The 13389-nt window shown below is 38.3% G+C and overlaps 2 protein-coding genes across 4 annotated transcripts; both read right to left on the reverse strand.

The window, feature by feature from the left end:
• Nucleotides 1-37: 37 nt before the first annotated feature.
• Nucleotides 38-2224, reverse strand: erh (ERH mRNA splicing and mitosis factor). Its single transcript, XM_010772919.1, has 4 exons — nt 2067-2224; nt 1537-1624; nt 878-998; nt 38-782 (listed from the first exon to the last, which is right to left on the reverse strand). The coding sequence occupies exons 1-4, from the start codon at nt 2067-2069 to the stop codon at nt 680-682; spliced, it is 315 nt and encodes a 104-aa protein (XP_010771221.1). The 5' UTR covers nt 2070-2224; the 3' UTR covers nt 38-679.
• A 384-nt stretch (nt 2225-2608) lies between these two features.
• paplnb (papilin b, proteoglycan-like sulfated glycoprotein) lies at nt 2609-12581 on the reverse strand. Of its 3 annotated transcripts, none has more exons than XM_010772917.1 (14): nt 12420-12581; nt 11761-11882; nt 7510-10014; nt 7051-7160; nt 6742-6802; nt 6546-6648; nt 6227-6357; nt 5760-6068; nt 4933-5109; nt 4696-4846; nt 4535-4615; nt 3827-3974; nt 3651-3729; nt 2609-3202 (listed from the first exon to the last, which is right to left on the reverse strand). In XM_010772917.1, exons 3-14 carry the CDS (start codon nt 7564-7566, stop codon nt 2927-2929), a joined length of 1683 nt encoding a protein of 560 aa, XP_010771219.1. In that variant the 5' UTR covers nt 7567-10014; nt 11761-11882; nt 12420-12581; the 3' UTR covers nt 2609-2926. The 3 variants fall into 3 exon arrangements, with proteins under 3 accessions (XP_010771219.1, XP_010771218.1, XP_010771217.1); XM_010772916.1 differs by lacking the exon at nt 11761-11882 and having other exon boundaries at nt 7510-7589; nt 8291-10014; nt 12420-12570; XM_010772915.1 differs by lacking the exon at nt 11761-11882 and having other exon boundaries at nt 12420-12575.
• Between the last annotated feature and the right edge of the window lie 808 nt (nt 12582-13389).

Consider the following 13389-nt stretch of genomic DNA (forward strand, 5'->3'; position numbering starts at 1 on the left):
TTGTGATATCTGTTGTATAGTAGAGAGTGGAGACCAGTAAGAAAACAATATTTTTGTTTAGGTAACTGTTGTTTAACTCAAACTGCGTTATTATAAATCAACATGTTTACAACAAAAAAAACATCTCCCCCATGATGGTAGGATACAGTGACAGAAATCATAGACTGATATGTAAAGTAAATATTCTGGAGTCAGTTATGCAGATTATTTATTTTATTTAAAAATTAAATTACCGGCATTCACAGTGAAAAGAATGTCAAAATCCAACTGCTCAGTAAATGTATAAGAAAATGTAACCACTTCTAGGGAAACAAAAACACTACTAAAACCAAAAAAACAGTTTTTATCTAGTCCAGGAACATTTCTCCCAGCACAGATCACACTCCATCAATAAGTTAGTCGTGGCAGACATTCTCCCCACCAAGACCTTAGTGTAACTAATAACAAACATACGTAGGCGGCAGAGCGCGACTCCCTTTCTATATAAAGCCCCACATTTTGGAAATGTCCCCAGTTCTCAAACCCTTTCCTTTCCCAATGTATGGTGTAGTATGTAAACCCTTCCCTTTGTCAAACTGACAATGTTGTCCTTATACACAGATCTTCAAGACACTGTAGAAAAATAGTGCAGCATAAACTCCTTCCAAGTGTTTAGCAGGACAACTCCTTACTGATGCGTTCACTTTGCTGCCTGCTGAGCCTGACGCCGCAGCAGGACATATATCTTCTCCTTGATCCAGTCTTTGTTGTATGGTTGGTATGTTTGAGTGTCCGCTCTGTATCTGTATGCAAAGCAAATTATACTTTCAATGGTAGTGACCAACACATTTCATGCAAGGTTGATTTTCATTCGAATGGATAGGCAGATCATACTTACACCAGACAGCTCAGGTCTGCCAAGTCGTCAATGAAGTCAAACAACTGACTTATGTCGTATGTTATGGAGGGACTGTTTGGATTCATCCTCTTAAGATGCTCTTCATACATTTTGCAAACACCTGGAAGAAGGGTGCAGGACATGCTGAATAATAACAAAACTATTTATGTTTAATAAACATCAAAATATCAATAATAATTCATTCTATTTAGAGGCGCCTTTCAAAGCACCCGTGGACACCTTAGCTTAAATGGCACAGATAGCACTAAATAATATCAAATACATCTAATATCTGCACAGCTTTCCACCTTTCCAACCAAAATTGCACATATTTTTTACGAGTATTTAGTCATATTATTCTGTAGATATTTTTTTGGTATATCTATATTTCATGTAAATATTGCTCTATATTTTAATGTTATTCTGGTTTTATTTGTTGGTAACTTATCTTCTTTGACTCTGTTTATGTAATATACACTAGGGACAATTCCTAGTATGCGTTATCCTACTTGGCAATAAATATGTTTCTGATGCTGATATATGTTCAAATTAATAATTATTACAAGGGTGAGGAATGTTGTTTAAACAAAAATGTAATGTCGCTAGTTCCAGAGTATGGGTTAAGATAAATATTTAAAAAACAGCTGAAGAAGACTTACCCTCCATACATTCATTCACTGACTCATAGTCAGCATATGTGCGGCCCTCTGGTCTCTTGGTTGGTTGAACAAGCAAAATTGTGTGCGACTGTAAAGATGATTTATAATATTAAATACACAAATTAATACAATAACATTACGTTAAATCACATCACATTAATTCCCAGTTGTATCTGTTACTGTGAAAAACCAAGCATTTAGAGTACATTTCTCCAGGAATCACACGAGATAAATGCACATTATTTTTAATCAAATGACTTACTGTGGCTTTAACGTATTACTATTTTACAATAGGTCCCACATAAGTAACTGATTCCACATTAAGAAGTCAAATAAAGAGGAGTTAATTATTACATTTTATCTTGAGATGTTCATAGCAAACGAAGAAACTGGAAAAGACACCATTGACAGAGAAATATTAGCATCGTAGCTTGTTAGCTTAGCTTTAGCTGTGATGGATTAACAGGAGCTAATATAGCTGATACTGCGTGCGTTTTAACATATCAAAACGTAAAACCAAACACTCTTACCATGGTTATGCTGACTGCAGACACTGTCTGATTGTTAGGAAAGAAAAACTGACAAAAATAACTCGGTGTTTATTGCTTTTCAATTCCCCGTGCGATGAATGTAGCCAGCTGTTTGCAGAAAAATACTCAGAGGAAATGAAATGCGTTTATTTCCGGTTGTAAAGTTAGGTCCCTTCAAAATAAAAGAAATATGTTTCAAAGTAAAAGTCTGGTCATCATCAGTCATCAGTATTTTCTAAACATAATTTTTGTTCTGTGGTGAGACAGTATTAACCTTTTTTCCTAATCAAAATCTGGCTGATAATATTTTATGCTAACATTGACACATGTTTTTAAACTCTAACTTGCCAACACAACTAGGAAGCCACAATGTTTGCTCCTGAAATCTAGGCCATACATAATTTAGAAAATAGGAATCGATAGTAAAAGTAAATAAACCATATTTTACTAACTCAGTAAATGTAGAATTTTATATTACACCACTGTATTTTGTTTTGTAAAAAACAAAAAATTGAGGAATAAAATAAAACAGTAGTCTTGGAAACATTGCAAAAATAGACCACACTCGGGTTTTATTACCGGATATTTCAACATTTATTGATTTGGTTAATGATTTATCTTGGGTTATCACATTGACATCATTGAATTGTATATGATCTAAAAGGCAAAATATATGTGTGAAAGTGAATATTTTGAACATCACAAACAAAATACCAAAACAAACTGCAAACAAAATCAGAACCCTGAGCTGGGATTGTGTCAGTTATAATGTGATCTAAATCATTTATAATCCAAAGTCTGATGTTAAAATAAATGCTGTGTTGACAGTACTGATTATGAGGTATTCATTGTGTGGATGGTTATGCCCCGCTGGGGGATCCTCTCCTTGGGGTCCCTCTGCGAGGTGTAGTTGGGGGATCCCTCCTCACTACACCACCACACTCTCTCTGGCATGCTGCCAGGGACATAAAGTTATTGGCATTGCCCTGGCAGCTTCCATACCAAAACTCAGTACATTTGCCAGTGCCAGAGTCAAAGAAGAAGCGCACCGCCCATCTGTCGCAGGAGCCTTCATCGCGAGGCATGGAGCACACATTGCCACTGGCTGGAGGGGCAGTAGGAGGTGGTGTGTGTTGCTTAGAAAAAAAGAAAGACAAAAAAAGAAAGACAAAAGAAAGATGGTCAATTGTCCTGTATAGCCAGTACATAGCTAGAACATATATATATATATATGTAGCAGGTTTTAGTTAGAGGATGTTCATAAACAATTTAGTTGGTAAAATGGGTCAATCTTTAAAAAGAAACTGGGGAATACCCAGGCTTTTGTGGTAAAAAGACAACCTATTACCACAAACATCCTTATGATTATTTTCTCAGACTTGCCAAAGCTTGCAGAGAGCCAAAAATACCCTATACTTATATACTAAAGCTTTGCAAGAGCCAAAAATACCCTATACTTATATACATATATATACATATATATATATATATATATATGGCACATTCCATAAAGAATAAATACATTTTGAGTAACCTCAGTATCCTGTTTATTGAATCATAATGAGAAACAGATGTTATTCTTACCACAGCTGTCCGGTATTCAGGACATCCAGCCCTTGCAAATCCTTGAGCTTGAGTCACTCCATCCAAACAACAGCCAAATCTGCAGAAAAGAGATTGTTAGAAGGTCTTCGATTTTACATAATATGCTATTTATTAACAGATGTATGTGATTTAATGGGTTAAGGGAGCAGTGTTACCTGGTGTGAATACAGTCATTTAGGGAGCAGCCCTCATTCCTGGGCCCCGCGGCGGAGGTATGACCGTCAGGACAGCAGCCATAGTGTGACTGTGCGCATTGAGGACCAGTCACAGGAGGGTAGACACTGTTTGTTTGTGGCCTGGAAGCTATCACAAGTAAACACAGATGCAGACATGGTCAAACAAGCATACTGTACATGCCAGAGACCTGTAAATATGTGTTTATATGTGTCTTTTTGAAGGGTTGGGATTTTATTTAGTAGTAGTTATGTTCAGCTGAATATGTTTTTAGACTATATACATGTAGAGTGTGTGGCTCGGATGTGGTAATTGGGGGTGAGTGGTTGGTGGTGGAGGAAGGGATGGGCTGATATGCCATCTATGTGATTATATTGCTGTACATGATTGCATAACTCAGCCCAGGGGTTGTGTTAAAAACCCATTAAAGAAATTGTCAAAAGTGATGTAAGTTTGACTTTTAAAAATGACAACATAAGGGCAACATTTCTTTACAGCCTGAGGAGGAATTGACTTGAAAATAATCAAGTCATGCCTGTGCTTAAATAACTTGTCGTGTGTCATATAAAATATGTATTACCACATTTTCTTAACCACTGCTTAATCTACACATTCAAAAATAATTTCATTTTAAATGCGTAGAAAGAGAATAACATTTTAATAAAACATGCTGTACATGCTGTACATACCTGAAGGGTCTTCTGGAACATGGGGCACAAATCCTCTTGTGGTGGTTTCATGTGCCCTTGGATCCTGCACACTTGGGACCACTAAAGATAAGGTACATTAGTATACAAACATGCAAAGACAATAAAACCAAAAGAGTTTGACTGGTTCAGATTTGGCTCACTTTGTGCTGCGTGGCATGGCTGTGAGTTGCATGTTTCCACAGAGACGGGTCTGCTAGCTGTTCCACACCGGGCCTCTGGGTAGGGGTTCAAATCTGTATCAAAACAGCTCACTCTCCTCTCCCTCACACCACCACCACAGCTCATGGTGCACTGCAGAGACAGGAGAGGAGAGGGTGAATAATGTGGGGAGAGGCAAAGGTTCCTTCCCAGTCCACAACACTCTGCATGTTACCTACCAGGCTGTAGTCGGTCACATGCCAGGTGATGTGTGTGTAACAGGCGGGTCTACGACAGGCCTGGACAGAAGAGGATCTTGTCAGTCCGTTGCAGGCGTGGTCAGCCAGGCGTTCACCTCCCGGACCCACGCAGAACACCTCCCTCCTCTGCTGGCCTTCCCCACAAGTCACCGAGCACTGAGCATCATATATGACAAGATAGTTTAAAATGTCAGTCCCACAGCAAACCATCATTACCAAATAAATCATGGTGCATATCATTTTGTTTCCAGGATTGTCTTTATTGTCCTTGTATTTTCATTTTCCTAAGGGTTTTTCCATATACAAATATATCCCTTGATGGTGGTAAGTTTAACTTATTCTGGATCTATGGTCAAAAAGGACAAATGGTGGTGTATGCTATAGAATGTAAGTCCCCTGAGACATGTGTGATTTGTGATATTGTTTGGGTTACAAATAACAGTGACCTGACTTGACTAACCTCAGGAAAATTACAATATATGAGACTATAATCAAGACAGTTGATCGGCTCTATATCATATACAATTATTTTAAATTGGTATCACATTTAACTTAAATCTCAATGTTTCCAATGACAAAGATATCGATGTGTCTTTCCACCCTTGGACTGTGCAAAAACATAGGAAAAGTGATAATGAAATGGTACTCTTAGCCACTTTGCTTTACATTCTGTACGGTGTAAGTATTGGATTCTATCTTTCTATTCTCATTAATGCTTTAACTTATTTTCATTTAATTGCGAGCAACAACATGCCATTGCCTGTCTGTTATATATATAACTATAAAGTTCTCTGTGAGGTACACACCACGCTGAAGCTGGAGACGCTGTACTCGGCACAGGGATGCATGTTGCAGGCCTGCTGGCTCTGTGGCCTCTGCAGGCGCTGGTTGATGCAGTGAGACTCCTCCACCACACGGGGGTTTACTGTGTCCTGAACCCAGCACTCCACACTGCGGTACTGCATGCCTCCATTGCAAGAGGCAGAGCACTGGCCATAGACACCAGTTTTGTAGTGGTATGTAAGTGTCTCCCTTGGGCGAGTAGCAATGATGTTAGCAGAGTGAACAGAATTAGTGTCTTCATCCAAGCCCATAAACTCTCCATGGACCAGAACCTGAAAAGACACATTTCTTTCATTACACCACTGTGCTTGTAAACGCAAATAAAAGCTACTTATTTAGGAGAATAGGCAATGATATTCTATAGATAAACAGTACATTATGAAGCACTGAAAGTCTGTCATTGCATTATGGATCTAATTATTGTTCCCACCCTGCAGACTCCATCCACACAGATATCAGTGCGGCCCACATAGCACGGTGTCCCATCAACCACTGATGGTCTGTGTCTGTAGAAGAAGTTCTGCCCTCTTGGAACACAGCTCAGCTCACATGGATTGGCCGCTACAGAACAAATAATAGATCGGTAAATACATCAAACAGCAACACTAACTTTTAGATCGTTTGCCAGGGTGTCAGTGAGGACTTAGTCAACACCAACACCTCTGGTAATCCAATAATGTTAAATACATCTCATAATAAATCATAAACACTTAAGAAAATGTACAGTACATAATAGGTCTTTTACATACATCCATAAAAAGGCACCCATGTATGGTGTTTGCTCTGAAAGTCCGTTCTGTCAAACTGGGAGCACTGCTCCTGCCTGTAGTCCCTGGTTCCAGCTGCACATGCCTGTTGTGACACAATGTTGGATTATTGGCATGTTTTAGGATACATTAATAAAGGTTGTGGGTGGATCTCATTAATAAAGAGGCCTCAAATTACCTGTGTGTTGCAGGTTTGGAAGGACTTAGAGGATCCTAGGCAGTTATGCCCTCCATCAGTCCTATAAGAGAAAAGAAAAATAATATTAATAACATAAAAGCCAGATAACTCTCTTTATTGTTAAATGTATTTGGCTTTATTGGTCATGCAGATCAGGTGCACTTCAATAATATGATTATGATCATTTATATAGAATATAGTAGTAACTGGAAAAAAAGAGGATTTCAAACAAATAATTACTGTCCTACTTTTAAGTATTGTAAAATCTTTAGTACAGTATATGTTCCATCGTGTCACCCTATTTCTAACCTGGAGGTGACACATTTCCTGGTTCTCATTGCCACGCCTGTGCCACAGGTGCGGCTGCAGGGCCCGTAGGCTGTAAACTCTTCCCAGTAGTCATGGCTTGGCGTTATCAGCTGAAAAAAGAAAAATACTAGTCACTCCTCCAGCCTCTGGAACACATACATGCTCTCACACATCACCATATCCCACTCCACCAACCACTAACACACATTATGAGCATCCTGGAGACACTGAAATAGAAACTGGAACATTTAGCCACAAACCATCCCCAACACTTTGCATAAACTCTCTTTGTGGCACATAAACACCACATGTGTCAGAAATAACATAGTGTGCCTTTGCCTGTTGAGATGTTGGACGTACTGTACAAAGTGTTCTTTGCTATTTATATCTGTATTAAATCACTTGTTACGGACATGCAATTGGAACGATATTATAGATATTGTTAATACTGAGACTTACAGTGAAAGCAGGTACAGCCAGCAGCTGTAGGAGACCCAGGACTTGTACAATATTCATTTTCACTAGAAACTTCTGCCGAACTGTTGGTGAGAATAGCAATGAGAAGAAAAACAATGGTGGAGTAGTATTCAGATATTTTTCTCATACCAAAGTGTACGAAGTTACAGTTCTATAATCAGTATAATCAGGAAAATTAACTATACTATTATGTTAATATATAATTGTATAATTGTTGTCACAATGCTTGTTCTTTTTTTTTTAAGAACGCAGCTGGAACCATTTCATGTTTTCACATAAAGAATGTCAATAGATTATAGAAAACAGTTTCCAATCAATTTTTTACAAATAATTATTAATTGAGTTAACATTCAAGCTGTATTTAAAGAAAATGTTGGGTATTTCAATTTATAACAAAACATCCTGTTTTAAAGCATCATATGTTTTGTGTGTAAAAATACCCACTTCTAAAGTTGTCAGATGAATTCACTGTAGGGTAGAAAATACAATATGTCCCTACTCTTCCAATATGTGGAAGAGCAGAAATTTAAAATGGCATGGAAGGAAAAGACTCATACATACAAAACGTAATGAACTTTGTTACATGCCACCACTGAAAACACCTTAAATTGTAATACTCAATATAAATGATAATTCCATACGAGATGAAAGCTACATTTCTTGATGTCTCTAGAGATTTCTTTGCTAATATCTTAGACATGAATGTGCAAAAGGTTTAAACCTGGATAAATGAAACCGTGAATGCCATCAAATCATGTCTTACCTTCTTGAAGTGACTCCGGCTGGTTGTGAGCAGCAGAGAGATGAACACCTCAGTAGTGATGAAGGTAGGCACGGCTGCACTGCTTCTCCTCACCCTCTCTGCTCACCAACCCCTCAGCCTATATAGTGTCAGGTTTCAGCCACACGTAAACAGAATCCCTCAAAAAAAGATTGGTACTTCTTTTTTTAACATTTAACATAAGCTATAATTTCTTCTTAAGACCCTCAGGCTGTGGGTCTACTCATGATGATATTTATATCAAGTATTTTCAATACCAGTCACATGTTTTACTTTGAGACATTTCGAAAACAAATATGGGCGTTTGCGTAACATTTGCATTAAGTTTGTTCCAACACAGAAGAGGAAGAGAATATTTTGGTACACATAATTAAGTGGTTGCATAACCTGTGTACATGACATAAGAACCCACTAAAATGAAATTTAAGGTGGAGGGACCTTGAAGGTCCTTGATTTCTTTTCAGGTTGCTGGCCACCGATTGTTCCCTTCACACATCCCCTGACCACTAAATACAGACCAGTGGGTAGCAGCAGGGGTGCTGGTGGGAAGTAAACATCACATTTAGGTTTATTTTAGCACGAAACTACAGTGGAGCTTGGATGGGGAGAGAATATGGAAGATGTACCAAAAGAAGAGAAGCATTCCTGTGTCAGAAATTCATCAAAGAAGAAGCTGGAGGAGCCATCCAGGCTGAAGAGAGTAACATACTTAAATCATATCTGTCAACATAAAGTACCTTGGTGCTGGAAAATGATAGCTGTGAAGTGTGTGTGTTTGTTTCTGGGTGGTAGCAGAAATACAGATGACAGTAGGAGGCATATAAATCATGTGTTCAAATGCAGCGCAGGATTATGATCTTGTCATCGCTTGTGTTAAAGTCAGTGGCACGTGGCAATCTAGAAAGTAAGCTATGCAACAAATTGTAGCCTTGTTAAACTCATGATGTTTTATTAAGAGTACACGACAGAGAGGTATTTATTCCGTTTTATGGTTGTTGTTTTTTAAGTTGTATGCACAGTGATATATTTACTGAACTGAAAACGAATCATGCATATTAGAAACTCTTTTTCAGTGGACAGATTTTCAGATATAGACCTAAAAGAACAATTTGCTCAACAAAACGTCGTAAAATGTAATTTAAAAATCGATCTTTTTAAAAAAACTCAGCTTCTCACACAACTTCCAAACGCATGCCACCCAGATTTTGTCTCATGCATCCAGATTCACAACCTGACACATCGCAGTTGCATCTCCTAAATTAGCAACTTTAAAGTCTGTCAGTCACTCTCCGTCTCTTTGGGCTCTCTCTGCTGCTCAGCTAATTCTTCCTTCTCTGAGGGTTGGTCACACTTGGTGCCCAAAAAGCCTTGCACTGTGTCGAGGAGCTCCTGCATCTCCCTGGACAACTCAGAGTAACCCTCCTTTATCTCTTCCTGCTGCGTCCTCAGGTCCAGCGCTGCACTTATCAGCTCGGCATTCTGCTGGCTGCAGTCGCTCCGTAACCCCTCCATGTCTGTCAGCAGCGTCTCCATGCCGCTCATCATCTCCTGCAGCCGGTCGACGGTTCCCTCGATCCCAGAGGAGTCCGGAGAGGAAGGCCCGGCCTGGCTGTTGTCTGGAACCCAGGCCTCAGACTCAGACTCCCGCTCTGCCTCTGGCTCCATCCTCTCAGGCACCAGATACTCAAACAGGACTTCAGTGATATCTGGGAGAAAAGGGAATCCTTAAGCTATAGGCAATGTACAATTTCTAGTCAACTCTCTCAGCTGTAATGACTTTAAAGGTCAGCTATGGTTCAAAATCCACTTTTTCATGTCATACATAAACATTTGTCCCCTCTGTGGAAAGAGATTCTGAAAGTTTCAGGAAAAAAGATTCACTCTCTTTTTGTCCTGATCCATTTATATAAAATCCTGTCTGAAAATGAGCTGATCAGATGTTGGCCACTTTGTGATGCCATCATGTTTTTTTGGCTTGTGTTAACCAATAACCAACCAAGGTAACACCCGCCCACCTTATCACCGGAATCTCCTCCTTATTTTCATCTAAAGTAACACACACAGAATCAGCACTTTTGAAACAGGGCTGAAACAGAGGGGATTATGGGATGCTACAATGCATGATCTGTTGGGTATTTCGAGCCAAATACTTCAGAGACATGTTTTGTATATAACTGAGAACTATATTGATGAAAAATAGTATAATAGGGGACCTTTAACTCCTAGCACGGGGGTGAAAAATGCACCCCTGACTACTCTTGTGGTGTAGAGTGTGTTTAGATGTTCGTCTATCCAGGTGCCCTTTCACTGACATGTGCTATCATGTAACCCTATTAGGGAAGCTATCCTGAGCATCACCCTTCACTGCTGGCTGCAGTGAGCGGCAGGCGGGACAGATTACGAGGTTTCCCCTCCTCACAGCCTGCTCACTGCCATGTCTGAGGAGACAGATTATGGTGAAATTATTTGTGGGCTTTTTTCAATTCTGTGTCACCTTAATGTCTTTCTGTATCCCTTCCCCTCATGTTTTTCTCCAAAAATGAACAACTCACTGTATGTTTTGGCCAAACTCTTGTGAATGGTTTGAGTATTACATTACAATTAGTTGCTGTCAGACAGGGAGACACAAAGATGATGCAAAGCACAGCAGCAGCAATGAAACAGATATATCACTAACCTATAGTGAAAAATATATATCCACAGTCCTGCTGTGTATACACGTCATCTATCAAAGCCTCGGTTTATAAAAAGGTCCACTATGTTAAAGTTAATAATGTACTGCAGACAATGGTTATTTTCACATATTTACTCTGAACTCTCGATGTGGCATGGATGTGAGAAAGAAGATTGTGAGATGTCGCCCCCTGATGGCACATTTTGGTAAATGATGCCGCACTCAGAAGAAGATAAGTAGTATTTCCTGACAGAAATGTGTGAGTGTGTGTGTTTGCAAGCATGTCTGTGTGTGTTTTATCTGTCTTTTTTGCAACTGACTGCAGTTAAAAATAAAGTGGTCTAGCCAATGTAGGAGCTAAGCACATATGTGGATTGTGTTAATTAAGTTTTACATTTAGTTAAATCACAGTGTACTAAGTGCTAATTAGTCAAAGTGTGTAAATTCACCAACAATCAAGCCCTATAACATGCAAGTGTTTGGAATAAATGTTTTCAGTTACTTGAATTAGATATGCCAAGGGTGCCTTAAAGTTACTTCGGTTCTTCTGACTAAATTCGAGGAAAGCGTACTGATGTTCAAGAAAATGTGACTGTAAAAGTGTTTGTTTGATTATTTCATATCGAACAACATATTCAAACTTTTCAGTCACTACAGAGAATTAAACAGTGAATTGATAATGCGATGGCGAAAATCCACGTGTTTAAAGACAAGATAAATAACCCCGAGAAGCACCAGCCCTTTAAATGGCTGTGAAGATAAGCAGTCGAATGGTTACCTCATCGCCTTCAGTCTCTTATCAAAGCCAGCCAACTGGCTGCGGGGGGGCCAAAGAGAGGGGAGCACTACACTCCTACTGAGAGGTAAATACAGCAGTTTTAACATAAGCTGTATCGAAGGCTGTAAAGAAATATAATTTTGCATCATTAACCATAAAAACACTCGGGGACAATACAACAAATTAGATGCAACAATCATATTAAATAAAGCACTCCAAATATATAACCCAGAGCAAACAGCAAAGTGTTAAAATACAGGACAAGAACAAGAATACTGCTGTTTTGTAGAACTTTAGATCAATGCAAAGACATCTTGCAAAGCAGAGGAGCTTATATTTGTCTTTTAATGTATGTACAAAATAGAAAATCAATAGCCTTTAATACTGAAGAAATATGGAAAGGAATCTCTGATCTCTTGGATATTTGCATCAAAGCTTCAGCTTGACAATAAAAAAAAAAATAATACATTAAAATAGCAACAAAAAAAAATTGTTATCAACAAGACTGTCTCAGTTATTCATAACACAAAATCAACAGAGCAAAATAAAGAAAAGATTGCACATTTTTTGATTAACGAACAGTGCAGACCCACTATTGAACAATGTATTTTTAGCCAATGTAATTGCCAATAGGTTAAAGTTAGAACATAAACTCTTACTTGTTCCTGTGGTTATTCTCTGTGAGCATCCGCTATGTTTCAACACGCAGGCTGAAGATCAGATAATGTGAGGCGTGGATCGTGTCCAGAACAAAGCGGCTCAGCCCATCTCAAAGTAACCATATTCACCCACTGTGACGACGTTGTGATGTTTCTATTTTAGACCGGACACTGATAGCTGCTTATCAGCTATTCACACAGAAACTAGACGTATGAGTGTGGTAACAGGCAACATCTGTATAACTACTCCATTCAAAGGCATATCTAAACATTCAATTATTCACTTTTTATCCCATGATATTATTTTTCTTATGTTTTTCTTTTTTTAAATATATAATAAAAACCTGGAAAATATCATTGTTTACTCTCTCAATGATGTCCTTATTTTTTGTCTTGTAAGTTTAAAGTTTGTTTTACAGCTGCACTTATAGTCCTTGTACACTGGGTGCCTGTGAATGAATGGGCTATAGTTTGTAATACTTTTGTGTTGTATGTATTCAAGCCAAATGGATTGTAAGAAATGATATGAAATAAAAGGGTTTGTGTTGTAATTCAAACACAACTCAGTATTATGCATAATAATAGCATAACTGTTCCAAGTGAAAGGTTAAGTTAAGAGAAAACCCATAGGAAGTATCTGTGTACAGTTTAATACAGTGGACAATTGTTCACATTATTTAGAGTTAGATTGATTTCCTGTCCTCAGTTTAAAGAGTTGTATATCCAAATGTGGATCAACTTTGATCAAAATAAGACTGATAAACCCAAGAGTGGACACTGTTTTGATATTTCTTTTTAATTTATATTGAAGAGGAATTAAAATAAAAGTATTTCTTCAATCACTCCACATGAGGGCAGTGTTGTATTTCTGAATTTTCTGATTCTGATTTGCTCTCTTGTGTATGTTCAAGTGTTCCAGCATGTATAGTGTGCCTGTTTTATTTAGTGCTCTGAGTGAATACAAGTTGAT

Source organism: Notothenia coriiceps, unplaced genomic scaffold (genome assembly GCF_000735185.1).
Source record: "Notothenia coriiceps isolate Sejong01 unplaced genomic scaffold, NC01 NC01_scaffold00011792, whole genome shotgun sequence".
NCBI classification, from domain to species: domain Eukaryota; kingdom Metazoa; phylum Chordata; class Actinopteri; order Perciformes; family Nototheniidae; genus Notothenia; species Notothenia coriiceps.

Excerpts from the sequence above, each read along its gene's own strand:
- paplnb (XM_010772917.1), bottom strand. The coding sequence starts at position 7,566 with ATGAATATTGTACAAGTCCTGGGTCTCCTACAGCTGCTGGCTGTACCT. Across the intron at positions 4,847-4,932 it reads ATGTGACCGACTACAGCCTG|TGCACCATGAGCTGTGGTGG; the intron begins GTAGGTAACATG and ends CTGTCTCTGCAG. Across the intron at positions 3,975-4,534 it reads TGTTCCAGAAGACCCTTCAG|CTTCCAGGCCACAAACAAAC; the intron begins GTATGTACAGCA and ends TACTTGTGATAG.
- erh (XM_010772919.1), bottom strand. Across the intron at positions 999-1,536 it reads AGTGAATGAATGTATGGAGG|GTGTTTGCAAAATGTATGAA; the intron begins GTAAGTCTTCTT and ends CCCTTCTTCCAG. Across the intron at positions 783-877 it reads GCAGACCTGAGCTGTCTGGT|ATACAGAGCGGACACTCAAA; the intron begins GTAAGTATGATC and ends CTTTGCATACAG.